The sequence below is a fragment of the Pinus tabuliformis genome, chromosome 2_1, assembly GCF_031772625.1.
Source record: "Pinus tabuliformis cultivar Carrire ecotype Pingquan chromosome 2_1, CPIR1, whole genome shotgun sequence".
Lineage (NCBI taxonomy): Eukaryota > Viridiplantae > Streptophyta > Pinopsida > Pinales > Pinaceae > Pinus > Pinus tabuliformis.
This window is the reverse complement of record NC_142299.1, coordinates 950,183,431-950,198,260: the sequence shown is the minus strand read 5'-3', so window position 1 is coordinate 950,198,260 and position 14,830 is coordinate 950,183,431. Positions and strand designations below refer to the sequence as shown.

General features: G+C 41.4%; 1 protein-coding gene across 2 annotated transcripts in view; it reads right to left on the bottom strand.

Annotated features, from left to right (window-relative positions):
* LOC149203798 (glucosidase 2 subunit beta-like) overlaps positions 1-14,204 on the bottom strand; it is a 138,763-nt gene extending 124,559 nt beyond the window's left edge. For both annotated transcript variants that reach the window (XR_016253970.1, XM_089403553.1), the window contains exons 1-2: positions 13,810-14,204; positions 13,592-13,705 (exon numbers count right to left, since the gene is read on the bottom strand). Coding sequence is in view for 1 of the 2 variants with exons in the window: in XM_089403553.1 (XP_089259679.1) it covers positions 13,592-13,705; positions 13,810-13,927 (232 nt within the window). In the remaining variant the exon portion in view is untranslated. The remainder of the gene's footprint in view (positions 1-13,591; positions 13,706-13,809) is intronic.
* Between the last annotated feature and the right edge of the window lie 626 nt (positions 14,205-14,830).

The window sequence follows — 14,830 nt, the reverse complement described above, 5'->3', positions numbered from 1 at the left end:
AAGATTACATCTCGGCTTACCTCTATTTGATGTCCTTCCTTGATGTAAATTCTGCAAGCCTTGGATGAATTACTATATCCCACAAATATCCCTTCTTGCTTGCCAGATCGAGCTTCTTCCATTTATCCTTGGGAATGTGGATATATATCGGGCATCCAAATATTCGAAGATGGTCCACATTAGGTTTCTTTCCAGTGAAAGCTCCTTCGAGACTTCGATTATTTAGAGACCTGTGAGGGCTTCTATTTTGAATATAGACAGCAGTCTTAGTTGTTTCTCCCCATAGGATTTTTGGTAGATCTTGGTCATGAAGCATTGCCTTGACACTTTCTTCTATGGCCATGTTCTTCCGCTCAGCTACTCCATTATGCTCGGGATTATATGGAACTATGAGCTCCCTCTTAATCCCAGCCTCCTTGCAGAAGGCTATAAGTTCTTTAGAAGTATATTCTCCACCGTTGTCAAAACTTAAGGTCTTGATCTTTCTTTTTGTGAGATTCTCCACTTCAATTTTGAATTCTTGGAATTTTGAAAAGAATTCATCCTTGGATTGAAGAAGGTAAACCCAAGTTTTCATGGAGTGATCATCTATGAAAGTGACATAGTATAGATGTCCTCCAAGAGATTTGGTCATGGGACCACAAACATCAGAGTGTATGAGATCAAGTATCTCTTGAGCACGAGATGTGCTATGACCAAATGGTTTCTTTGCAATTTTGCCCAATGCACAGCCTTTACATACACCTTCATGTTCTTCTTTGAGATTCGGGATTCCATTTACTATGGAATTTAGGGTTGGAAGAATTTTGTAGTGAAGGTGACCCAATCTTCTATGCCATAATTCACATGGACTAATTTCAATATGAACAAGTGCTTGATTTATAGGAGAAGCCAATCTATATAATCTACCTTCTCGGACACCAATGGTTCTAGCCTTTTCAATGCTTGAATCTTTAGCCCAAACAACTACCCTTCCATCTATAAAAGCAACTCTATCACCCTTTTCTTCTAAAGATGAAATAGAAATAAGATTTTTGCACAGACCTGGAACATAAAGGATGTTGTTGAGATGAATGTTGCTTCCGTCTTCAAGCTTGATGGAGGTAGATCCAATGCCTTTTACCAGATAATTTTTGTTGTCACCAAGCTCCACAGAATAGGAAGACTTTCCCTTGGAGAGAGTCTTGAGTTGATGATGGTGTCCCGTCATATGCCTTGAAGCTCCACTATCGATTACCCAAATATTCTCATCTTGAAATGTGCCAGAGAGTGCGGAGAATAAGCCATCAACTTTTGTAGATATGTTGATAAGATTAACCCATGCTTGATCTTTTGATTGATGAAGCTTATCATAAATGATCCAATGCTTGCCAATTTCTTCATGAGTGAAGTGATCTTCTTCAAGCCCTTTGTAGAACCTCCCTCTGATACCATGTTGAGAAATTAAGGGCAATTTAAATATTCAATTTCTCTTAACTATGATAATTGCTTGTGATATTATTTCTTTAGATTCTGCTTCTTATTGTTAACATGAGTTATTATCATCAACCAGCTATCAAAACAAGAAGATCAACAATGCACAAGTACACAAGATATTGGCACCAAGCCAGGGCAAAAACCTCTCCAAATCGTGAGAGGAAAAACCCTTTGAACTCTTTCTTATAGAATCTTTATTGATGAATTCCAAGACCCAAACTTTGACTCAACAATGCCTTCAACATCAAAATGACAATACCTCCAAACATGTACCCAAACAAGTTGTCTCCTTCTGCAATTCTGAATAGTATAGTAGGTCTGCAACAAGAGTATGACAGTCAACAAATATGGTTTAGGACAGGCTCATCTAGCCTCCTCTTATCCTCACACTTCTTGTAGACTCATCATACATATTATAACCTTTTGATTTGAGCTTGATATGAGATCTCGTGATGCCAAAGGAGTGATTGTTCTAGAGCAGCGAGAACAGAACCTTCTGCTTCAGAACGTGGACACACGTGCTAGGAGGGTTAGGGCTCTTCTAGCCCTTTTATGACTTCGATCTCCTTGGCAATGACTTCCTCCTTCAAACTGTTGCTAGATCAGACCTCTAACCTAATAACATACTCATACAAAGTGATGCCCTAGATCAGATCAGAATGTTGCACGTGTGAACAAACTTGATGATGAACTCGAATGAGGGAACGGACTTCCTCATTGACTGCAGCTATCTTTTTCTTCGACCCTTTCACTTCGCTTTTCCTTCATGAATGAATAAGAATGAATGTGTCGTGAGGAGGTATCAACGCTACCTTTATATAGGCTTGCCTCCTCATCTCTAGGCCGATGTGATCCCTTGATTAGGCCGACATAATAAGAGGCTTCCAGAATTGTCCAAATGAATTATTTCAAGCGGTTTCTTTGCATCAATTCGGTGGGTACATGTTGGAGTATTTCATTGATGATCTAGAAGGACTTTTGACTTATAACAATTACATTTACAAGTGTAACAATACATGATTGTCTTCATTTTACATGACTCATCCTAAGGCTCTCAATTGGAGCCACAACTAGACCAAGAAACTTCTTGAGCATGAAACCCATGTCTCAAGCAAAAATATAAAAAAATTCTTGATACAAAATTACATCATTACAATATTTGATATTATAAAGACCGAACCTAGTTACACTATTTTCAACAGGGAAAAGCCAAGCATGAGCTCTACCCCTCACCATTATGGCCATCACCCAGTTCCTAGGGCCAATGTTTCCCTATCACATCATGGAAAGGAACCCTTGCATATCCCAACCCCTAGTGGGCAATGAACTGCCCCACCACTAAGGGGTTAACCACTACTACACATCATTCAAAGCATGCTCTCATTTCTTAAAGCTTCGAGGAGTAATATAAAGAAAAATCAAGAAAAAGCAAAAGGCAATAAGAGGGGTGGAAAAACAAAGGTCGGGGTAACTCATGCATCCACAATTGCTCCCTCCTCACATATGTACACCCAAAATGTGGAATTCCTCATCATTGCTACCCCTTTGACCATGGCATTTGGCCCTGAGACCCCTTTCTCCCCTTTGTTCCATCATTATTCACATGACACCTATCAATTGAAGGGAGGACTGAGGACATGTCACTTCCCTTTGGGGGTTGGAAATTCCTAATAGGGTCCATCCATTAGCCACTCCTACCTAGGAAGGTAACACCATTATGTCACTAAGGTCCAATTTTAGAAGGAACCTTGTATGAAGTGTCATATTGCCCATTACTTGCAAGCTTGATTCACTTAGATGCAAAAATGATTAAATGTAACTGATGATATAAGTTGTAGCACTGCATATTGTGTGTGAGGGGCAAGGGGTTTCATTATGGGTTGGGCAACTTAACTAGGGCCCATGTCCACCAAAGGATCATATTGACACCCACAAGTGTTGCATTGAGAGCCATGGGTCCTCAAATATTCATAGAGCATCATCTGCATTCATGGGCACCTTCAGCACTCCAAAGCCTCTCCACTTTGCCATATATTATTCATGGGTTGATGCACCTGGACCAACATGCCCCAGCCCACTTATCAGTGATCACGTGGCTTAGCAATTGATCTAGTGCCTAGATGAGGTTTGTCTCACCTTTGGAGACATGCGAAGGCTTGTACCATCTTCAGTGCCCTCAACGTTGGAGCAAACATACAGATTTAGCCACATGGAGACCCATGAGACCCATTTTGTGCCCCAAACCATACTTGGGGGTCCACAAGATGATTTGCACCGAGACAGAGGGGCCAACCCCTCCATCATGATTTTAGAGGCCCTCTACATCACACATGGCACCACTTGGCCTCAACGCCTTCCCTCTGGAGGCCTACGCATGCATGATGTCAACATTTCAGCCCTCCTTTAGGATATTTATCATTTGTTCACATTGGTTACTAGGATGGTCTATGACCTAGGTGTGCTTCTTTCCCATCACTTTATGATTTTAGGGGCTTGTAGGCATAATAGCACATGTTAGGACTCATATATATTGGAGAGATGTCATTTCATCTCTCATGATCTCTCACTTGGGAATTTGACCTCTTTAGAGAGACTCGCAATTATTCTCTTCTTGGATTATTACATGATTGGATGCATTTTTTTATTTGGAGCTAATTTTTGGACATCTTTTGGAGCTATTCTTGGCATAATGGATGGAATTTCTTGCTAAATTGTCTTGTAAGTGCCTTATTGTTGAAGATCTTTCTTTTCATGTCTAATGTAGGGAATGTTCAGTTCTATTTTATGCTAAATGTTGCCCTAAATATTGATAAAGTATATTTTGAATGCTAGTTAGAAGAAAATTGCACACATTATTCATACATGACATTGTAAGATTTATCCTAGAGTTGAAACTCTTTGTAGCTCTTCCCATAAACTCCATTATTCCTGAGTGGGTAAATGCTTGAAATTTGTGCTAGGGCATCAAATTTCAGCCTCCTTAAGAGCAATATTGGCCTATCTTTGACATCCTTGACTCCATATACCCAAGGGACAAGGCACTAGTCCAAGTCTTTGGTGATCAATCTAAATTTTTATCCATTTTCTCTCTCTTTAAAATTTCGGTCCTTGCAAGGATAAAGGAGAAGATAGGACTTTGAGAGAAATTTTAGGGAGGATGATTTTTGGAGGTTTGAGAGCCTAAACATCAAGTTGACTTGATTTGCCACAAAATCTCTCAATTTGGTGGGCATCCACTCAAATTTCATCCATAAATTCTCTTGCCCTAGGTGTTGCCCTAAGAGGGAAACCCTAGTCTTTATTCTCTCAAATTAATGATTTTCTTGAAGGTTTCATGATCCTTGGAATAGTTGATTTGCATTGTAAGAAACCCTTTCCTTCTAGTCTTGACCTTGAGAACTCCTATTATCATCAAATACATCAAACCCTAGGTCTTATACCTTCATTTTCTAGGTCTTTTCATTGAGAGCAAATTGCTTCCTCAGAGAAGCCTTTGAACTTATATTGTCTCTCTCTCTCGAATGGGCCCTACTGAGATCATCTCATACCTCATCTATAGCCTATCTATCGTAGAATTGATCTCTATCTCTCTTATCGGAACTCCTCCCATTAGTGAAAACCTGTAAAGAGCAAGGGGTTTTCACTAAGGTGACACTGGACCTCTACCCCATTGTTGTCCCATTGTCTAGTTTAAATACCTTGTAGGGTTTCCCTCTCCAAAGCCTACTAGATATCGAGGTAACAAGATTATTATTGTTGACATCGTCAGGACTAAATTAAGGGGTGCACCAAATAGACATTAAGATCAAATTTCTTAATAAGGATCTCAACGAGGAGATTTATATGGAATAACCTAAAGGCTTTGTTGTGGACTCTGGAGTGTAAAGAGTAGTTGGTTTTTCAACTACAAATATTGTTATATTGATCCGATTTAAACAAGAACGCAACAAATTACAGAGATAACCATAAACACAAAGATTGCAGTGGAAATAATACTTCTTTTCATTAATGTAAAATACTGAAATATGCTTACAAACAGAAATGGAAATAAACCAGCTAGGGCGATGGTAACTTATCTCTGAGAAGAGATGTGACGGCTACATGCCTCTGAACTCCCTTACAATGAGGCTCAAGGGCCTTTTTATTATTGAACAATAAGAGAAAACCCTAAACAACCAAAACCCTAACCCGAGGAGATGTAACACCAAGAGTTTATGGGCCCTGTTGGGGTGAGTTGGACAGCCAACTTCCCGAGGTCGCGGCTTGGTCATATTATCTTCATTTGACGCACATGATAGCCCGTTGGAAGATCTCTCCGAGGACTACGAAGGAAAAGACGATTTTAAATAAAAAATCACTAGCGGTAGATTTCCAAAAAAAATGTCATTTAGGGCCTCAAAACGGCTCCGAAAGTTTAGGACCCGAAAAACTGCTAAAAATAGTAAATTGTGCTACAATTAAGGAAACTGAAAAACTGAAAGAAGCAATGGTGGGGGTCCAAGTGGAATTGGCGGGTGGCCACCAATATCCACCTGGATCATTCCTCCCCCCTTAGGAAGCAATGGTCCCCATTGCATTGAGTTCCTCCATGAGATGAGGAAACTTCTGCTGAACTTGGTCCTTGGTGAGCCACTTGCCCTGGTGAAGGAGTTGGCCTACTTTGACAACTCGATATAGTTGGATATTCTGTTGGCGAGTGTGCTTGATCTGTGTGTCCATGATCCGATCAGTTGCAGCTTGTTCCATGCAATCTGGATTTAACTCTGTGGGTGTGAGTTGTTCTGCAATGTCGGATGTGTCTAGTAATGGTGGAAAGTATGGCCAAAGGCGATCCACATTGAACACTGGGTGCAGGCCAAGGAATGGGGGAATGCTGAGCTCAAATGCATTGTCTCCCACAGCCTTGGTAATGGTGTAAGGACCATATCGGAGTGGTCTGAGTTTCCAATAGGCTCCGGTAAGGCGTTCCTTTTGCAAATGCAACCAGACTTTGTCGCCCACCTGAAACTTGTGTGGCACCCGATGTTGATCATGTCGCTGCTTGTACTTGGCATTTGATTTCTCCAAAATGTCATGGACCTGTTGGCGAATATGTTGGATGTGCTCAATGAAGTTGTTTGTCTTATCTGTTTCAGACTGGACATGAGCCGAATCTATGTGAGTAGCTGCAAATGGCATGGCCACATCAATGGGACATAGTGGTTGGAATCCCAAGCCCACCTGAAATAGGCTGTGGCCAGTCGAGTTGTGGAGAGCCCGGTTGTAGTTGTGCTAAACATATGGGAGGCTCTCGTCCCATGTGCGTGGATGCTTTGAGTTGTACATGCGCAGAATGTGTACGATCATCCTGTTGACAACCTCTGTCTGGCCATCAGTTTGAGGATAGAAGGCTGTGGACTTAGTAAGTTTGGTGTCCAGCATCGACCAGAAACTGGACCAAAATGTACCAAGGAACCTGCTGTCCCAATTTGAGATGATAGACTGTGGGATCCCAAAATGTACCCACACTCGTTCAAAGAAGAGTTTAGTAGTGGCTTCTGCTGTGATATTCTTCTTGCAGGCCGCCATAATGGCCATCTTTGAGAACCTGTCGACAAGCACAAAAACACAATCATTTCCATGCTTAGTGGAAGGAAGGCCTAAAATGTAATCCATGGAGATGGATTCCCAAGGTCGACTAGGGGTAGGCAGCGGGCTATAGAGGCCTTGCTTCTTGATGGTCGGTTTGGCAATGGCGCAGGCAGTGCATGATCTGATGTACTTCCCGACATCCTGTCGAAGATTCAGCCAATAGAAATACTTCTGCAGTACTGCCACCATTTTCTCGACTCCGAAATGCCCAACAGCCCGATTGTAGTGTGCTTCCCAAATCATCTTGGCACGCTCGCTTGAAGGAACACAAAGGTGACCCAGGTGGCATAACAGGGCATCCTGGAGGTGAAAATCTGGAACATGTTGACCCTCCAAGAGTGTCTGGTATGTGTGGCCGAATTCTGGGTCGCTTTTGTAGAGAAGTGGCCAATCAGAAGTCTCGTGCCCACAAGAGTTGAGCACAGTGGTTAATGTCATGATTGGTGGTCGACTAAGGCAATCTGCAACAGTATTAGTGCTGCCCTTCTTATACTTGATATTCAAATGGAATTGTTACAGGTATGTGGACCACTTCTGATGGCGATCATTCTGCAATTTCCCTTAGGTTCGTATGAACTGCAGGGGTCGGTGGTCTGTGTGTATGACCGTTTCCTTCCCCAAAATGTAATGCTTCCATTGTCGACATGCCTGCACAATGGAATGCATCTCTTTGTCATAAGTGGGATACTTCCAGACTGTGTCCGAAAGTGTCTTACTATGATATGCCACTGGATGCCCGTGTTGAGTAAGGATTGCCCCAATAGCATAGTCAGAGGCGTCTATCTCGACCTCAAATGGTTATTGCAAGTCTAGTAATGCGAGCAATGGTGTCGAGCAGAGGCGATCTTTCAACCCTGTGAATGTCTTCTGTTGAGATTCAGACCAAAAGAATTTTGCTTTCGCTCCTCCCTGGTGACTTGACTTAAGGGCCAAGTGATATGAGAAAATCCCAACACCAACCTGTGGTAGAAGTTGGCAAGACCTAGAAAGTTGTGAAGCTCTTTCAGAGTGGTTGGAGATGGCCAATCCCGAATGACTTGGATCTTGGCTGGATCCACATGCACCCCCTGTTCATCAATAATGTATCCCAGATACTGAACCTGGGTCATGCCAAAAGTGCATTTCTCCAAATTGGCACATAACTTGTGTTGCCGCAGTGTTTGGAGAACCTCTCGGATGTGGTGGAGATGCTCTTCCCAACTCTGGCTGAAGATCAGGATGTCATCCAAGTATACCACTACAAATGAGTTGATGAATGGCCGCAAGATGTCATCCATTAGCTTCATGAAGGTTGCAGGAGCATTCGCTAATCCGAAAGGCATAACCAACCATTCGAAAAGGCCCTCCTTGGCTTTGAAGGCAGCCTTCCACACATCAGAGGGTTTGATTGGTACTTGGTGATATCCTGACTTCAAATCGATCTTGCTGAAATATTTTTCCCCCTTCAGTTGGTCCAGGAGGTCATCAATCTGTGGGATCGGGTACCTATTACAGACAGTGATCTTGTTCAACGCTCGATAGTCAATACAGAGTCTCCAAGTCCCATCCTTCTTCAGTACCAACACGATCGGGCTCCCACACGGCGATGAACTCAAGCGGATGTGACCTTTCTGCAGCAGCTCCTGAATTTGCCTCTTGATTTCATCGTTCTCCAGAATGAACAGCAGATAGATTGGTCCATTGGGCAGCGGCACACCTGGGGTCAGATCGATGGAGTGCTTGACCTGACAGTGCAGAGGAACCCCTGCAGGGGAGGTGAAGATATCCTCGTACTCCTCCACGACCTTGTCCATCTGTAGTTGTCGTGCGGAGGGGCCCTGTCTGGAGGTCGTGGCCACCGTCTTCTTCTTTCCTTGAGGGCATATCATCAGGAAAACAAATTTCCCGGTTTTGGAAATGAGCTTACTGCATTGTTTTGCAGTAACCAAAGAGATGGCGGTAGGCGGTGCTACCTCTGGTATCCTGTACAACTTATTTCCCAAAGTAACAATAACAGCACAGGGCCTTGATTCATGCACAGCGTGTCGCTTCCACAAGTATGGTTGTTCTAATAATACATCACAAACTTCAAGGGGAGCAATGTCACACAATACCTCATCCGTGAAGGGCTTGATGTTGTATGGAAGGCGACACTGCTGGCTCACGCGAAGATCCCGTCCTTGATGAAGCCACCCGATGGTGTACGGTTGTGGATGTGATGTGGTCGGTAAACCCAGCACTTCACGACCTCTGCCAAAATGAGGTTCTTTTGGCTCCCGCTATCGACAATGAACTGTAGCGGGGAGCCCTTACCCACATCTGGGAGTGGAAGAGACGCTCCTCCTCTGGATCTTCGGGTTCCTCCTTCTAGATCTTCGTGGTGGCAACGGTGGCATTGGGCTCCGCATCAATAATCTACTTCCCTTTGTCATTCCCCTTGTCGGGTTCTGACTCAGAGTCGGAACATGCATCTGATTCTGAAACCTTTAGCTCGGCCACCAGTGACTACTTGGCCCGACACTCACTTGTGTTGTGAGTGGAGCTCTTATGGAACTCACACCACTTTCCCGTGTCCTTTTTCAGCTTCGCGGCGTTGTTCTTTGCTTGCAGCTTTGGCGGGTTGTCTTGGGTCGCCCTGCCTTGGCTTTGTCCTTTGTTCTGCGGTTTGGGGGCACCTTTCCCTTGCTTTGGATTCGCAAATCCAAAGTCTCGCTTCTTCTGTTTAAACTTTTGCTCGACCTTGACGGCATATCGATATGTCGTGCCGAGCGAGGAGATGTTCAGGAATTCTATTTCTTCCTGGATGTACTTGTGCAAGCAGCCATGGTATTTGAGTACCAAATGCTGCTCTGTATCTTTGATACCCAACTTTATGCGAAGGGTATGGAAAATATTGATAAACTCCAGCACGTCTTGGTCCCTTCCCTACCACAGCATGGCCCACTTTATATATTGATCCTCATAGCTTCCGACAGGGTAGTACTGCTCCTTGATGGCATCTCGGAATGAATTCCAAGTGGGTGCGGCTAAAAATAATGAGCCTGTACTTTCATCCTTCTGCTCACAGTAGGTTTCCCACCAGTCCTTGACGTGGGGGGCTGCTTTGAGAAGAGCAAAAATAGTCTTTTCCCGACTGGAAAAATCATGAACGGAAAAATAACCCTCTAGCAGATTTAACCATTTATCAATGGCATTTGCGTCTATCTAACCCTCGAATATGTGGATTTCAAAATTTACTTGTACCTTAAACGGTGTGGCGTGTCCAGAGTAGCTGTTGGAAGCCGATGCGTCGCCCCTGGGTAGCCGTTGAAGGATCTGGGCAAAGTTGTCCATCATCGCGTTCCTTTGTCGCTCGAGGGCTTCCTCGAGCAAGATTTTGATAGGATCTCCTGCCCCCTCGTCTTTCTTTTCATCCACCATGAGAGGCTGTCGGGATTTGCAAGGCTGATCTTGCAAAGGTTCGACCAGTTCAAGCCCTAACTCCTTATATCCCAACCTCGTTGGGGACATGCAAAAAAACACATAGGAAAAAAGCAGACCGCTCTGATACCACTGATCTGGATTTAAACAGGAACACAACAAATTACAAAGATAACCATAAACATAGAGATGCCGCGGAAATAATACTTCATTTCATTAATGTAAAACACTGAAATATGCTTACAAACAGAAATGGAAATAACCAGCTAGGCAATGGTAGCTTATCTCTGAGAAGAGATGTAGCGGCTACATGCCTCTAAACTCCCTTACAATGAGGCTCAAGGGATTTTTTATTATTGAACAATAAAAGCAAACCCTAAACAACCAAAACGCTAACCCAAGGAGATGTAACACCAAGAGTTTATGGGCCCCATTGGGGTGAGTTGGATAGCCAACTTCCCGGGGTCGTGACTTGGTCATATTATCTCCATTTGACGCGCATGATAGCCCGTTGGAAAGATCTCTCCGAGGACTATGACGGAAAAGACGATTTTAGACAAGTAATCGTTGGCGGTAGATTTCCAAAAAAACGTCGTTTAGGGCCTCAAAACAGCTTCAGAAGTTTAGGACCCGAAAAAAACTGCTAAAAATAGTAAACTGTGCTACAATTAAGGAAATTGAAAAACTGAAAGAAGCAATGGTGGGGGTCCAAGTGGAATTGGCAGGTGGCCACCATATCCACCTGGATCATATATGAACCAAAATAGTCACCAAAAATGGTACAAAAGGTTTGACTTTGTGATGTTGCAAATTGGTTATTTCGATGTAGTGTCCATGCATATACTAAGAATAGTTGGTGGCCAAATTGTTATTGCGGCCTTGTATGTCAATGATCTATTGTTGACTAATTAAGATCTTTAGTTGATCACATGTGTTAAGAAAGTATTATCGTCTCATTTTGACATGAAAGATTTGAGTGAGTTCCATTATGACTTGGCATACAAGGGACTAAAGATAGAAAAAAAACAAAAAAGTTTTTTAACTGAAGAGAAATGTCGAATGAGCTTCCAAGAGAAGTTTGGGATGAAATTTTATAAGCTTATGTCAACACCTATTAACGAGAGATGCATGGTGTTGAAGGAGATGGAGCCTAAATCTAAATCTCAGATTGACAAGATAAATTGAGTACTACAACAAAGTACATCCAAGAGCTTGATATAGGTCATGATTTGCAATAGGTCAGACATTGCCTATGTCATGGGATGTTAGAAGGTTTCGGGCCAATCTGAGGTAGGAGCGTTGGATTGTAGTGGCGAGGATCTTTTGGTACTTGCAAGGAACAAACAATTAAATTTTTGTTATGGCAACCAAATAAGGAGCAGAAGCATGAGGGAGTTGACTTTAGTGATTTTGACTAGGTAGGTGAGGTCAATGGAAGGTCAACTACCTAGCATGCATTCTTGTTGAATGGCAATGCAATCAACTAGTGTCATAAGAGATAGAGATAGACATCAACTACTTTGTCAAGCACGATAATTGAGAATATAGATATGACATAAAGATACATGGAAACATAGTGTCTTCGTTGGTTGCTTGGCAATTTAAATGTGGCTAGGGTGAAGTTGACAGTGATCTGTTGTGACAATGAAAGTGCCTTTGCGCTTACAAAGAATCAGGAGTATCATGTCAGGTATCTCATCCATTATTTCTCCCTTAGTTGAGGACTTGCTGATGTAAATATTGCATATATAGGATGGATCTTGCAAAAAGAAAAAATATGACATCAGGTTGAAGCATATCAACATTGAATATTACATAGGGAAGTGGCGGAGTCTGAACAAAATTGCCAAAGGCTTTGCATGCTAATTGGATGGTTGTGGATGCATTGACAAAATGCATGTCATTCAATAAACAAAATGGTATTGGACAGAATTCGTGGTTCTTTGCAAGCAAACAAGAAGAGTCAGAGAAAAGACCCGAAAACTTAGTGCAACACCAATTTACATAATGTTGTCAATGTCCAGTCACCAAGTTCTAGTGTCAACATTGTGAAGTAGGTCAAGACTCAAAGTGCCAACAATATCAAATGTATTGATCAACACGCTTGTCAACAATGTTGATTGGCACCAATCGTCATTAGTGATAATGGATAGAAAGAAACAGGTAGTTGTTATGACTCCTATAAAAGGGAGTACAAACATAGATTCCTACAGCAAATCTTCTAGGATGCAAGTGTAATACACAAAACTATCTAAATGTGATTTTCTAAAACAAGTTGAATACTTGAGGTGCATTGCTTCAACAAAAGGGTTTTGTGTTGATCCTAAGATGATTAAGTTCGTAAAAAAAAGGGCACTTATGAGTGTGCACGAAGTAAGAAGTATCTCAGATGGACTGATTGTCACCAAAGGTTCATGTTGAACTTCTAGAAGATTTCAGCTAAATTAAAAGACTTGTTGAAAACAATTTGTTGGCTCACTTAATAGAGAAGCATCAAGCTTTGATTTGCTCGAGACGAAGTTGAAAAAGATTCCCATTTTACCACTGCTTCATCCAAACAACTTATGTAACAATGCAAGCAGGTAAGCTATCCGTACAATCACGATGCCCTAAGATAATATCATATTTTACAAGTAAATATAAGATGACTTCTGCACATCTTCCATGTCACATGCTAAGCGTTAACACTACTTTTTTGAAATCCACCTATCTCAGTAACACTCGAGAATGAGTTCGTTTAACTATGTAGTTTCATGCCAAAGTGCATCCGTGTGTTCTCAGTGGATGAACAGTAGATATGACAAGGAATATAACATTAGTGTCAACGTTAATGCTACTCCATCCTGTTATTTTTCTTCATTCATTAAGAATTCCATCCTAACCTTAGAAATCTAAAGGCAATTTCTCTGTACTTCACATTTTTTTAATTATCTATGACCCACTTGCCATCCCAACCTATGACCTCAATCACTCATACTGGTCAATTCGAAAGTTATGAACTACAATAATACAAATGTGATCGTAGCTTCTAAATTATTGACAGAAAAAATGAAAACTTCACTGAGGTTCTACACACAGTGCTAACCTGGTTCATCCGTTCCATCAGCACAATCACAGAAGTCGTCATTAAGACGGTCCCGAGAAAAACTCTTGGAACCATCTTTGCACAGTATTTTCTTTGATTCGTAATATCCTTTTTCTGCAAACCATGACTCGCATCAATCAGCCTCGTAATTCCGCTAGGAATTACAAACATCACAGTCAGTAATGAGAACTTAGAAAAGCCTTTGCAGCCAGAAGTACCTTGAGGATCAATTCCAAGCATTAAGGGAGTGGAAAAGGCCGAGACAGCGTATGAAAACAGTCCTAGGAGGAAAAATGCCTGGTCATATACTGAATAAAGGCCAAAGCCCTTCATCATCCAAACTGTAAACTTAGAATTCCTTCTCTGAAAGCAGGCAAAACCCTGGCACTAAAATTCTTCAGAATTGAGATTGAATTTGGGCTTTCCAAATTTAAAAAAGAGGGTGTTGGTAGCTGAACAGTAGGTGTCATTTAGTGTCAAAGGTCTCGGCTGACTTAAGACTTTGGAACAACTAATCTCATGAAAGTGATACCCATAGAATGCATCCAATTAGTTCACCGTTTAGTGTCAAGGGTCTCGGCTGACTTAAGACTTTGGAACAACCAATCTCATGAAAGTGATACCCATAGAATGCATCCAACTAGTTCACCATTGGGCTTATGTGGAGAGCGATAACGTAGCACTCTTTAAACGCTAATGTGACTCATCACGGGAGATTGTATTTGATTTAATTTTGAATCAAATGAAGTTTTTTATTTGAATAAATATGAGAAAAATGAAGATTTTTTTCCAAAATATACTCTGATTATCACAGACGATGACACCACTAGAATTTGGCATTTAATAAAAGTAGGAAAGCTTTAAATAAAGACTGACTATGAGAAAAAAGAAATTTATTTTTCATAATATTATCGTAATTATTAAAAAACTCTTTTTGATAAGGTATACGGTTATTTGCGGTTATTTTCAAATAGTCATATAAGAATTTGTTATAGAATGGGATTTATACTTTTAATTTAACCATAACTTTATTATAATTATGCTTTTAAATATGGATAATAATATGAAAGATAAATATTTTTTAAATAATATTAAATTATAAAAAATAAGTAAGCAAGAAAGAAATTATTTTAACATTTACGAGGTTAAAGATAGTTTATGGGACAAATTGCTTCTTCATCTGCAGATAGCCTATAGGACAGATTGTTTCTTCATCTTGAGGTTAAAGATAGTTTATGG